At 39.7% G+C, this 13,729-nt stretch overlaps 1 protein-coding gene across 1 annotated transcript in view; it reads right to left on the bottom strand.

Moving 5' to 3' along the window:
- The window catches only part of RASA3 (RAS p21 protein activator 3), a 127,895-nt gene that overhangs the window by 78,318 nt on the left and 35,848 nt on the right, over positions 1-13,729 (bottom strand). Inside the window, exons 2-3 of the mRNA XM_054271484.1 lie at positions 10,983-11,100; positions 1,050-1,153 (exon numbers count right to left, since the gene is read on the bottom strand). Of these exons, the coding sequence (XP_054127459.1) occupies positions 1,050-1,153; positions 10,983-11,100 (222 nt within the window). The remainder of the gene's footprint in view (positions 1-1,049; positions 1,154-10,982; positions 11,101-13,729) is intronic.

Here is a 13,729-nt window from a genome sequence, read left to right as displayed (position 1 = left end):
TTTCCAAAAGCTCACTCAACAATCAGAAATTGACTCCCTCCTCCCCAGGTTGCTACACACACATGAGCTCACCTACAGACAAAGACAATGATGACCTACTTTCCTACCTCATATGTAAAACAATAATTAAAGAAAAAGCTGCATGACAAATTACTGTAATGTAAAGATACATGTAAAATATCTGCACCAGCATTCCATGCTTAAAGAGAATTTTTTTTATGCCGTTATACAAACTATTGCTCAACATCTGACAACTTCCTCTCTACAACCTCTGTCAGGATAGCTATAGCCATCTATTTCAAAAGAGATGAATAACTCAAAAAAAAAAAGTCCAAAGTGTTCAAGTGACTTAAAATAGAAACTGTTCCCCTCAATAACAACTAAGCTTTTACAAAGTTTTTATCCCCAGAGAGATAAATGGAGTGTTGCGCAATTTGCTGCAGATGAAATACACAGCAAATAATATCTGAAAAGCAGCAATCTTGTCATCCTCAAACAGGCACTGGAAGTCTTTTAGAGCTATTCTGCAAGTGACAGCTTGCTCTGATACACTCCACAAAATTCTGTCATCATTGTACTTGGGGTACCTACAGCCAGTCGGATTCCTCTGCCTGGTGTTAAGGCAGCCAAGTGTGCAGGCACCCAAGTGTGAGGGCCCTGGAAAACTGCAAGACTAATAGCGCTGCAGTTAGGAAAAAAAACCAAAAATAACATTTGCAGTGACAAATGTGAGGCTGTCAACATTTAAACAAGGTTTTGTAGCCTGTTTTAGTTAAACTGCTCACTATCCTATTTAAATAAGGTTTTGTAGCCTGTTTTAGTTAAACTGCAATCTGCATTCACTATCACAACAGTCAGTGCTTTTCTCCCCAACTTTTTAATACATAATATGTAATATTGAAGGCATTTTTGACAACTGACAAAAGAAGGACCTACCACTATCATCATCAGTCCTATCAAGACCCCAACTCCTAAGACTGCAAATTATGTAAAAGTTAAAATCCAAGAGAAATAAGCTGTAAGGAAAGTAGTAATTTATGAACACATACCTATGATGGAATCCCTTCGAAAAACATCTCTGTCAAAAATATAAAATGACAGATGGCGAAAGGTCCGAGGAATTTCACAGTAAAAGTCTTCTCCATAGAAGGGGCTGAGTGAACAAAAAAAAAAAAAAAACAACATACACAAACACATACACACACACAAAAAAAAAGGAAAATAGATTAGTGTTGGTATCCTGGACAAGCTGGTGCGTTTATATTTCACACTCAGAACATCACTCAGGACTGTGATGGCCTTTCCCACACTGAACGCTCCCTTTTAAGCACAGTTCCATTTTGACTCTTCTTAAATATCTTACACGCTCACAGAACAAGATTTTTTAATGAGCAAAAAAGAACAGATACTTCTTTCTATCTGGAAAACAAGTATCCCTTTACAAAGGGGGCAGAGACCACATTATTTGTTAACATACCGCACTTGAAGGGCAGGGAGAGGCCCCTGCTGCCAAAGAATGCTTACAGTAGACTATTAGGATAGAGATCACAAAAGCATACTGAACAGGATGAGAAAAATACAGTATGGTTCATGGCTTTTTTTTTAAAGCACTTAGTATACTTAAGATGAAATGCCTACAGCCATTGCATCTTTTCTCATCCCCTGCAAAGTTTTTTATTTAAAGTCAGACCCAGCCAACTGATGGTAACTACGCCTTGGAGATGGCAGCTTGTTACGTCAGAGCACTGAGTATTTTTGCATAGTGGAATTGTATAGTTTTGATGTGGGTTTTTTTGTTTTGTTTTTCTTTTTACAATAAGGCCTTTTTTTTTTAAGGACATTTAAAAAAAATAAGAAAGTACTATCTCAGCATGAAAAGCTCCTTACGGACCTAAGGGGCTTTCTTTGAATCCTACCAATTAAAATGGGCAAAAAAATTCTCAGACACCTGACAGCAATGCTTTCAGTTTCCCTCTATCAAATTACATGGTTAAGAATTTACTCCTAGGAACTATAAGCATATATAAACATTATTTATTCATTGACAGGTCTACCATTTTACACAGACCTTTCATTCCAAGTCACTCACGCTTCAGTAGATCTAAATGAGTGGATGCAATTTAAGTCACATGGACAAATACAGCAAGCACTGCAGATGTAGATTTAAAAATATATCTAATTCCAACAGGCCAAAAGCCAGTAAGTTTTTTCTTCCCCTCTTATTGCCTTGGCTGAGCTCAAAAATGAGACATGATTGCGCTGTAGTTTTCATCACTATTAAAGTTTTTTATGTTGGAAAATCAGATATGCAAAAGTTATTACCAACTCCTTGAATAAACTTTCAAAATTTTCAGGATTTTTTCAGGAAAGGTCATTTCCCTGGCTTCTTTCAGGGATGTTTTACACCACCATATGTTTTTGCTTGTATTTCTGTCTATGGGAAAATACACTCCCTCAGAATCACCACGTTCCCTCAAAAGCTAGCTGACAAGTCTCCCTTAAAACACAAAGGCACTGCAAATTAGCTCATCAGTCTGTGTTTGAAGGGAAAATCACAACATAATTTCATGAAATCCAGAGACATCACTCTGGATTCACCAAGAACATTACTTAAGTCACTACTCCACTAGCCACACAAAGAACACATGTTGGATGAACAACAAAGCCCAAGGCATAGCCACAGGTTAAACTTCCACCACTGAAATGGTTTCCCATTGCTTGAAAAAAATGCATCCAAGTTACAAGAACCAATGTGAGGCCCACTCAGCCATGCCTACTGTGAAGGCAGGGGAGGAAAACCTGACAGCTGGAAATGGCAGCTGGTTTGACTCCTTGTCCCAACTGCCCCTTCCAATTCAGCACTCCTTGTTACATCCTCTCTACCCATTCTGCTCTGATAAGTTTCATTTGGAAGCAAGAATTTCACAGCCACCACTTCAGGCTCAAAATACCTTAATTCTTTGTTAAAGGCAGCTTCTACCAAAGTGGGAGCTGCAGGACTGTCCCAGCAGCCATGCTCGTGCTGGCAGCCCCAAGGGCCTCGCTCTGTGCACATCACTTGGTGCACGTTTTCACACACAGGCTTAACCCTAGGGGGCCAAACAAATGCATTAATATTGCCCAAATACCTAGTGCATTATACATGCAAAACACTTCCATCATTCTGAGCTTTAATACTCTATTCAGCCATAAAATTGTCCTTTCTGCTGGAAGAACATGACAGATGAATTTATTTCACTCATGACCTTAGAATGAAACGATACTTAATGAACTGTGGATTATATATCCAATCCTCTATCAACAATATAAGGGAAGCTTCAGTGTACTGCAAATTTAAATGCAATATAAATACAAGTGACTTATACTGAGCATAATTTAATGATTCTGGGGGGAAGAGACATCAACTGGAACCTTTGGCAAGTCCCTTCCATTAATGTTTGCCATGGGTGTTGAATAGAGGCAGAAGTCAACTAAGATCAATCCACAGCAAAACAAACAAGAGCCAGAAAAGCAGTGTGGACAACAGGAGGTACCTAGCTCAATGCACAGAATCAGAAAGAGACTAATTAACAGAAGAAATGCTGTGAAGGCTGACTTAGCCATGCAGGGACTGTATCAGGTCACTACTACTGGCACCAGGTTCATTAGTCTGAGCAGTGCAGTGTGAGCCACCATCAACAGAAGAGATGCTTTGTTCAGCTCTTGGCTTCTCCCCTCTGAGATCTTGAGCCCCTTGCAGATTCACAACCTCTCATCACTCAGGTAACACCCCTGAGATGCACTGGTTCTTAATTAATTTAAGCAAGCAGATTTCCAACACAAGCATACTGTCTCTGCACTGGGTAATTAGCCAGAAAAGTTTTAATTGTAACAACACACATCAAGATAAATCCAGAATGCTCCCAACCCAATCTTGTGCAGCTCTGCAGAAACAGTAACTTCTTTCTGAAGGAATCAAATGCAACCACACAAATACTTCCAGCTTCCACTGAAATGTGTGCTTTTTCTCCATGTATCTCCTCAGAACAGTACTTGCTTTGTCTCCCACCAAGACCTGAAGAGCAAGAGGCGCAGCAGTCAAATCCCACCATTTATTTCCCAAGCTAACTTATCTCGAGCAAGAACCCCAGGGCTCCAGAACAGTTTTTCCAAAAGAACAGCTAAATCCTTCCCCCAGTGTCTCCTCTCTCTGAAAAGCCAGAATTTGTCAGATGGGGATTCAGTACTTTTATTTTGACAGAGCAATTAATAAAAAGCAGCAACATCTGCCTACCCAGCCCTCAGGAGTCTGACAACATCCTCCAAAACAAATACTGGAACTAGCCTGGCCAAAAATTCAGAAATCTTTCAAGAACCAAGTGAGTTCAGATTCAACTTACAGGTTTTGAGTTGAACTTTCCCTGTAGATGAACCAGCCCTACACTCAAGAGATATTTTAATCATTCAGAGTGGAGGAGTGACAGTGAGGGCCTCCTCCCCAACCCTGGCAGCACAGACTGCACATGAATATGATCACAGGGGAAGGGCATGGCCAACACCAGTGCTGTAATTATTTCAGTTTCTTCTGCACTTCAAACAAGTGGTGGGATGTTACTGCTGAGAGCAGGAACTTGCAAGGCCAGAAACAGTGGATTTCCCCTGAAAATGCAATTCATCTTCTTCCAAGCTGAACATAACTGCATTTTCAAACCCAGCTTCTTCAGTAAGGACTACTAAGTTCAGAACAGCTCTGCTAATTTTTAGTTTTGCCATCAAAGTAACAAGAAGAGTATCACTGCAGGTATCAGCTAGTCTTTAGTTATGAAACAGAGCTTGTTATTAAATCACTGTCTCTTGTTTTCCTGATGGGGTTAGAAATGGAGAAAGATCTGTACCAATTTTTAAATCCTTGCTCCAAGCTTTCAGGCACACAAGGGCCTGATTAGCCTTCAATTCCACACACTCTCCTTCACACCCCTTTCTCATTTCTCTTTCAGTACATGCACATATCTTAGTATGTCCTGAGCTCAGGGAAGCCTGAGCTCAGCAGTCCTTGTTCCTTAGGAAGCACAGGGCTCTCTTACTGCACAGCTTTTGTACAGCCTCTATCACCAACACACACACTGAAAAATCTCTCCTCAGGACACTTTCTGCTCTCCTCACAGAAGAGACACACACAAAAAAATGAAGTCAGACAGATGCATAAACAGTGCAGCCTATCTGAACCTTCAGGCATACCCACTCTCCCCTCACCAAAAACTTGCTTGTTATGAATGCTCATGGCATGGGAGCAAGTTATGTTTTCTTGGAATACCAAGAAAACAAAACTAAAAAAGATCCCTCTAGGTATTGTTTCAGTCACTTAACAGCTTCACAGCCCTCCCCATTTCAAGGTATCTATTTTTGAATATCTTCTAATGCATGTTTTGGCAGTGAATATTTTCAGGAGGAGATGGGGAAGGAGAAGAGAAACAAAAATTACTGCGCAGATCAAGTAGAATGAAAGCAAATAATGAAGAGAATCCTTACTTCAAACACAATAAACCGTCTAAAAAGGGTTCACGAATTGTTCACATTGACATATTATACTAAATTCCAGAAGTATACTTGCAAGTTTATTTCATAGCTTCATATATCTACTGAGATCATCACAATATTAACGGAGAGGAAAAGATTTCATAAAACAAATGTTAGTGTAAAAACATTTCTTTAGTTTCAGGCTGTGTTACAAAACCTCATGCTTGTTTTTCAATACTTAGGATTCGCTAAAGCAGTTTTGTTTCTGTGCTGGCACCAGTACTTCAGTGGATGAAGTGAAAGAGTTGCATGATGAATAATAATGAAACCCCTCAAGCCAGAATTCTTTGTGTATGGATTTTTTTTAAACTGCTTTTGTGATTAAAAGTAAGGACTATTAACATGCCACCGACAACTCCACATCCTCTGACTATTTTAAAAGGTTTAGAAATACTGAATTCATCCTGCTACATGAACTGAACACCAGAGTTCACATCACCATGTGAGCAGGAAGCAGAATCAGTCTGTACAAAGGAGCACACTTGTTTGTTTCTACTGCTAAGCTTTTTCTACTACTTGGCTCATACTTTTTATGCTATGCTTTGCAGCATATGTAAGGGAGTGGGGTAGAAGAGAGGACGTTTATTCAAAGCAGATACAGCAAGCCAAATAAAATCTGAATGTACTTCAGTCTCCTACTAGACACAAAACTAGGAGACAACAGGCAAGTTTGACAGGCTCTGTAAAAGCCAAAGTTGGTAGATGCCACAGTAGCTTTCTGACACAATTTATTAAAAATTACTAATATTATATTTGAAGCACAGATTTGGCGGAGGACATGCAACAGGCAGTATATGGCACAGGAGGCAACCTCTAAATCCAAACATATCACTTCTGCCCACTGTTGAGAGCGCTGGCTGCAGTCTACCAGACACCCACTGAGCCTAAATGAATTTTTTCTGATGTCACTGTGCAGAGACACTGAGATGAACAGTGCTTTGTTACACCCATAACCAGCCCTACTACACAGAGGAAAAAATAAAGCAGTGTGCATTTTCTCAATCCTGTGCTCAGAAGAGACAGACAGACACATGAGCTATAGTTATCAACCTCACTTGACAGTTGCTGGTTTGGCTCAATGAGGCTTACAAGGATTATGATAAACTGAAGCAGCAGCCATTTGGCCCTTGGTCACCTCCCAAAATATTCTGTAAGATGACACACACAAACAGCAGAAGTCACATTATAGCTGCATTTACTTTTTTTTTTTTAATCACTCAAAGCAGCCTACAACACCAGCAATTGTTACTCACATGGGTGGCTTTTCATATAGATAAACACTCTCATTCATAAACCCTGCCTTGGGTCTCAAGGTTCACTTCATTCTCCTTCTTCCATTAAATCTTGCTTCCCTTACTGGCACTCTTCCCAGCTATATTACTTCCCTGCACAGCCATGCAGTGCTTGGCTTCAATAATATCCCTAACGAGGCTGAAGCTGTACCCCTACCAATCTCAACCCTTTCCCTTAGAGCCTCAGGATGTTCCCAAACTGAAGTTTATTGCCATCAGGAACTCGAGCCACTGTTAGGTGCTGTCACAAGCAGACCTTGGGAACCTGCAGGAGTGAGGCTGCAGAACACACTACAACATCCACCTCAGGGCCTCTGCTTAAGGCATCTGGGCTGGGGAAAACTTATTTCAAGGAGGTGAGCTGGCAGTGTAAGAATGTAGAAACAGCTAATGGAGCTAGCTCAGATACAACAGCTAATTTTGGCAACATTCCAACTACGGGAAACAACTTTGTGTTTAAAATTTGAGAAGTGGCCTGCATCCAAGATGTTATCAGAACATGAGAAATTTAGCTACACAGCCATGAACTCCAAACACACTGGGAAAGAGGATTTAAGCAAACCTAGAATTAGAAAATAGAATTAAATATGGCAATAAAAAAACTTAATGAAAATTCTGAGAGCTATTGGCTGAATTTGTTACCTGATCTAATTTTGAAACAAACACCGAATAACCACCTATGAAAGAGAACACAGCCTTAACTATGAATTTACAGCACATTTCAACATACAGTCACAAGCACACTGCAGACTTGTAGTTCTCATTGTTATGTTCACCAGAGACTAGCAAAAAAAAAAAGATATGGGGTGTGAAAGTGGGGAAAGTGCCTATGGCTTCATTTGCTGTTTCATTCAGGCTTTGATCACTATGTTTAGCATGTGAAAAATTCCTCAGTGAAATAGTGGTGAACTAAATAATCACAGACTCAACATGCTTGGCTCACCTCTCTAAAGCACACACTGTCAGACATTTGATTCTTAGCGTACGACAGATTTTGCCTTTATTCATATCCTTGAAACAAATTTAGAGATGTCACATTCTTTCCATTCTTCACCTATGATTTGAGAAGCTGCCTTGATTTCCTGTTGCAGCTGACACTGCCCTTTAAGTGAATGGGCACATTTGATGCAAACTGCAAAGGCAAAGTCAGTCTTAACACCAACAATCCAAGAAAATTCATCGTCAGGAAATATCTGTAGCTAGGAAACACTCCTGGATGGTGGAGCCTGAAGTAGGGAAAGCTACTAATGGGGGAGGATAAGTGGTTTATTGAGCAAAGGGAATTAATAGGCAAAATTCTTGTCAGGCTGTTTACTTGCAGCTCAGAACTAAAGAAAATTTGTAGAGCTCTGCATTTTAAAAACCACAGTCATTCTAACATGCTCCTTAGGACATAAAATACACGAGTCCCTTCACGTACATCTTTGCTAGGTTATATGGAATGGATCCAAATCTACTCAGTGTCTTTGTAGATGACGGTAATATAAATATTGAATGACAAATACAAAACAGAGAAGCATATTAAATCCTGGCTCTAACTGACCTCTCCCTCATATCCTATGACTTGCATGTGACCTTCTTAGAATTTAGCAAAAGCTTGTGCCAAGTTTACAAAAACAGTGCTGCTTGAAGAGTTCAAGATTCTCTCCCTGAGAACCTGGATTTCTTGGTCCGACCAATTCACATATTCACTATTCTTGCCCAAAGACCCCCAGAGCAGTGGGATGATTCTGAACTACCCATATAAACAGCACTTTCATGTTGCTCTGTGGTTTTATAGGAAGGCCCGCCCCAGTGGTAACCAACCCTTGACTTGTTTCAGTCAGACACTACTAAGTTTATTGCAGCAGCCCTCAAAATCTTCCAGCACAAAGCAGCAGTGCCCACCATCCAGTTTAACAGAAGCCAAGAGGCTGGATGGCAGGAATTATTTAAGTTCTATGTTGCAATTTATGAGCCCCACCTGACTGCTGAACAGAGGAGGTAAGATTCACCATGCTGGCTCCTCTCAGTTTTTGAGACACACATTCAGAAAAAGGGCATCAAGCTCACAGATATTCTCTTCAGAGCTCTGGTAAAGGCACTTGACTGGACAACAGGATGTGCTGGGTCAATTCTTTTGAGTTCTGAATGATTCATGCATTGTTGATTTAAAAGGTTACTGCTCTCAGCTGTCTTCTCATGCCTCTGCCACAGACTAATAAAAAAAGAAAATACGCTGCAGAAGATTAGGACAAAGCTCAGGGAGGCAACTTCTTACACTGTCCCAGCATAAAACAGAAGAGGATGAGTCAGAGCCTGAAGGTTCTATAACAGATATTCCAAGCAAGCCAGAATTGGACATTCATCCAAGTCCCTCTGGGAAGGAGAGATAACTGCTTCCTTTTTTCCATCTGCCAGTTCTATTTAAGCTTTACACCAGGAGCAGGCCTGCATTGAAAAATATACATTTATGCAATGCCTAGTAGAAGACTAAAGAAGCTCACTTCCCCACTGCAATCTGAGTTCACTATTACTTGCAATATCCATACTGGACAGAGAGGCCAGTTCCCCCTCTCTCAAATTTTGGTTTTGGTGGGGGGGTTGTTAGGGGTTTGTCTCGGTTTTATTTTTTTTTTATCTAAATATTTATGTCTACTCTCATCCTCTTCTCTAAGCTAAACAATTCTAATATTTCAATCTTTCCTCAGTGGTTATGTTCTCCAGACCTCTGATCATTGCTCAGTTCTCCCCTGAATTTGCCTCAATTAACCAAATGAACTTAGTCCTGTCAGGAAACCAGAAACCTTCCAATTTTGCACAGCCTCATGTACCTCTCCATCTTTATTAGACAATCTAAAAACAGATGCAGCTTTTCCCACTGAAGGAATTATACTTGTTGCTTATTTTTATTACCAAGAGTTTATTTTTTCAATAGAAAAATGCTTGGATTAATTCAAGGAAATGACATCAGCTATTCTCACACATCCTCACTTCCTATCTTCCATTTCCCTGTGAAGCACTAATGATCATCCAGGGAAAAAAAAAAACCTGAAAAAAAAACCCCAAAACAACAACAACAAAATGCATATGATTCACCCAATCAGTATTAAAAAAAATAATTGGTTCAGGGATATTTGATTTAGGGATACTACATGTCAGCTATAGGGGTGAGGAAGAAAGCATACAGAGCAATTTTTGCTTTTAGTTTGTATACTACAAATTAAAGAGCATTAGCACCATCATTCAAAAACACCAAGGCTTAAAGATGACAAAAATTTGTGTGAAAGAACAATTAAAGAGACTTACAGGAATAAATCCCACTCACATTCCTGAATGGGTCAGGTACTTCTCAGTAGCTGGGAGTGAGGTCTAGAGATACTTCCTGAAGTACATCATTTGCAATAACAAGACAAACAGCAAATTCCTAACTTATTACTCAAATTGGGAAAAGGGTGAGAGTTATCTCTTAAGATAGAAGTTATGAACTTGATTGTTCCTTGTTGCTTCTTTCCTCTCCACTCAAAAAAAAAAGTCTGGCTTACCAGAAGATACATATATACACAGCCTAGTTCCCTTTATTTTTATTTTTTTTATGTTTAAGGATTTCCAGAAGAAAGCATTTTAATTTTTACTACATGCTTCTCATTCTGTTTCATTCTACATTTGACCTCTGCAATCTCATAGGAAGTGTCCAAGATAATCAGACAAGCATCTTAAGTTCAAACCTCTCCTTTCAGTTATAGCCTCGTGACAGGAAAAAAAATAAAATTCTTAACTCAACTCCCTAGGGCAGCCAGACCAATGCAACATTCTAAGTCTAGAAAGATGCAAAATGGAGTTTAGTGAACCTTTTCTAAACTGAAATTTTAAAAGCTCAGGAAGTACAAAAGTACTGTAGAAAGAAAGAAGCACTGGTGATACATTGTTAGGGAAAAAATTAATATGGATTGCCTTGGTGAAGGCATTTTTTCCCCTTAAATACAGGTCAGTATCATGACATTACTTTTTTTACCACTAGTGTTTTCTAAACTGGAAGAAGAATCCTGTTCATTCTCTCTTCTCCCCTCAAGAAAGTATCTTTGGAATATTAAACAAACCTAGTTAGCAGACAATGAAAAGAGTCAACAGAATATTTATATATGTATGTGTTACCATAATGACTTCTCCACTATTTTGGTCCTGAAAACTTCCTCCTGGTCCAGGTTTACAGTACAGTAGCAATCCCTCATCTTGTTTGGCCCCGGATATGTAGGAAGATTTTTGGCTTCACCTAAAGACAAGAAAGAAAAAAACCAGAAAGGTTACATATTAAAATGTTATCCATAAATTAGTAATCTGTCAACTACTGCAGCATCAGCAACATAGCTGAACAAAAGTATTATATTTTCCTTCTCAAATGTGAAGTCTCCATCAAACTTTGCAGCAGTCTCCTGTTTTCAATGCAGCAGGTCCTGATCAGGTTTAGAGCTCAGCTAAGAACTAAGAAAAGTCCACTGCATCCAATTTATTCACATGTATTTAAATGCAGACTATCTCCTTCCATACAAAGTTTAGGTTTTGATTAATGTTCCCCTAAGATACCAAGAACACAACACAACATAGCAACCAAGCTTTTCAACACAGCCCGGTGATTTTATCCTGAAGTCATTACCAGAACACAGCAAATGAGCTGTGCAGATCACAGCTCCACCACTCACCACGGATGTGGAGATGGAAAACAGTCACTTTAGTTACAGCCAAAGCCTTAGATCACAAGCTGGACTTCAAAGCACTCTGATGGGATAATTAGCACTTGTGAAGCTGCCTAAGGCCCTTGCACAAAGGTACCATGCAAGTCATGAATATTCTTCACAATAAACATTTGTTTCAAAACTACAGCAAGAAGTTAGTACTATAATTAACAAAAACAAAAAGGACAGGACCGAGGAACTCAGGCTAACCAAGAGACTACCAAACCCAAGTGTATGAAACAAGAACAAAAACCACAGTTCTCCCCTTTACATATTCATTAACAACCAAAGCCAAGCACTAAACTTCCTTGGCTGACTGATAAAAATCAAAATTCTCCATCAGGAAACTGGACAAAGCCCCTCATCATTTTGCTGAAGCGTGTATCACTATGTGGAGGAGTGATTTAATTCTAAAGACAAAACTCAGACTAAGTGTAAGTCTGCAGTGCACATGGTCTTATTTACTGTCACTCTTCCAGTAGCTGGAGATTATTAGCACATAGCATGGGTACTAGGTCATTCTGTCCTGGTAAAAATATAAGGAGTAAGACCAAAACTGCACAGAGCAAGGGAACACAGGCTTGTTTGCCAGTACAGAAGGAAGCTCTAAATGATGGTAACAAATATAACTTTATATCCAACCCCTGCAGCTCAGCTTAAGTGCACTTTCCTAGACACAGTTCCCCAGTCTCTGGCTCCCAAATAGCTTCATACTAATAACAGAATCACCTTGTTTTTTTCAACTCTGTCTTCAGTACAGACATACTTGTTCCTTTTGGCAGATTTGTCCCACAACAATCTGATGCATGTGCCTGTAAACACTGAAGATGCACAGCAAGGAAATGCTGAGCCAACCTGCACCCTCAGCTATTAAGGAAAGACATAAAATGACACAGGACTCCACATCTTCCTGCCTATCATCTCCTTCTGGCACACTGCTCCCACACTTCTGCTAACTGACCCACGGCATCCCTTGAAAACATCACACAACCACATTTCTCAAAAATGGCTTGTCCAAGTGTGACTGTATGTGCATGTAGTGCATACATATGTTCCATGGTTAGTTTTTTTTCTAAAGCTAACCATGGAGCATATATAGAGGCACTAAAAAGGGACTAGAAACTGTTGCTTCAGACACTAATGCCTTGCTTCAGGGTTCTTCTAAATAAGTTTGTTCGCTCAGCTCAGCTGATACAACTTGATAGCATTCTTCCCACTTCCTTCAGAGTTGTGAGACACTGGATTAAAAAAAGCTGTCTCCACTGTAATTTGAAAGTGTGACTGGAACATCTGCTGGCATGCTCAATGTGGTGTTAAACTAAGCTGAAGCATTAGCAATAGTTCAACTGCAGCAGCTCTAGACAAAAATATACTGAGGATTATTGATGGCTTGCTCAGTCTGCACTGCAGTCTCTCCTGCCACACTAAACCTCCAAGTTTTATTCTTGTTAGTCTGAGTTCAAGCAAGTTACAAATCAAATGCCCTACTCTCACACAGACTGAGGCCTCCAAGCTGGTCTTCTCTGCCCAAGCCAGCAAATTCCTGTTAATTTTTCTCCGTTAGAGTCACATGAGAGCAGCCTCTTTCCTGGATAACAGGGTACAGTTCCCCAAAGAGACAGTGTCAACAGGAAGTGTTTCAATAGCAGACTGATAAGGAACTCTTCCTCCAGGGCTGGCACACTGTTCTCACGCTTCTTCCAAGAGAAAGACACAACATTTTCAAGCTCAAAATCAAACCAAAACACTAACACAGCTTCCCTTTTTCTTCACTCTTCCACTTTCTGCTTCAAGATTAATGCATCACATGAAACCAAATCTCTGTTTTTCATCTTGATTTCCATTTTTTTTTTTCATGTGCACAATATTCAGTTAAGCACTTAAAGGTAATAGCTATTTCAAGTACTCTAAGAACCACATTTTGAGAACTCAGTTATTTCTTTCATAAAAGACTTACAACAGGAAAGCCCACAATATTGAAACCTAACTGCAGTGTAAAGGAAGACACAATTTAGCATCACTGGAAAATGGCTGCCTGCATAATCTGTACAGCAAATTAAAGGTCACGACCGTCACAATGGTAGAAAGTGCACAGAGGGAAGATAGAGGGAGAAGACATTTTACAGTAATTTCTTTCTTCAAAATGAAAAAGACCCTGGAAAACCATGG

Source organism: Melozone crissalis, unplaced genomic scaffold, assembly GCF_028551555.1.
Source record: "Melozone crissalis strain CALT ecotype California unplaced genomic scaffold, PUWL_Pcris_2 ptg000013l_1, whole genome shotgun sequence".
Classification (NCBI taxonomy): Eukaryota; Metazoa; Chordata; class Aves; order Passeriformes; family Passerellidae; genus Melozone; species Melozone crissalis.
Note: the sequence above shows the minus strand (reverse complement) of the source record. Positions and strands in the feature narration are given on the sequence as shown.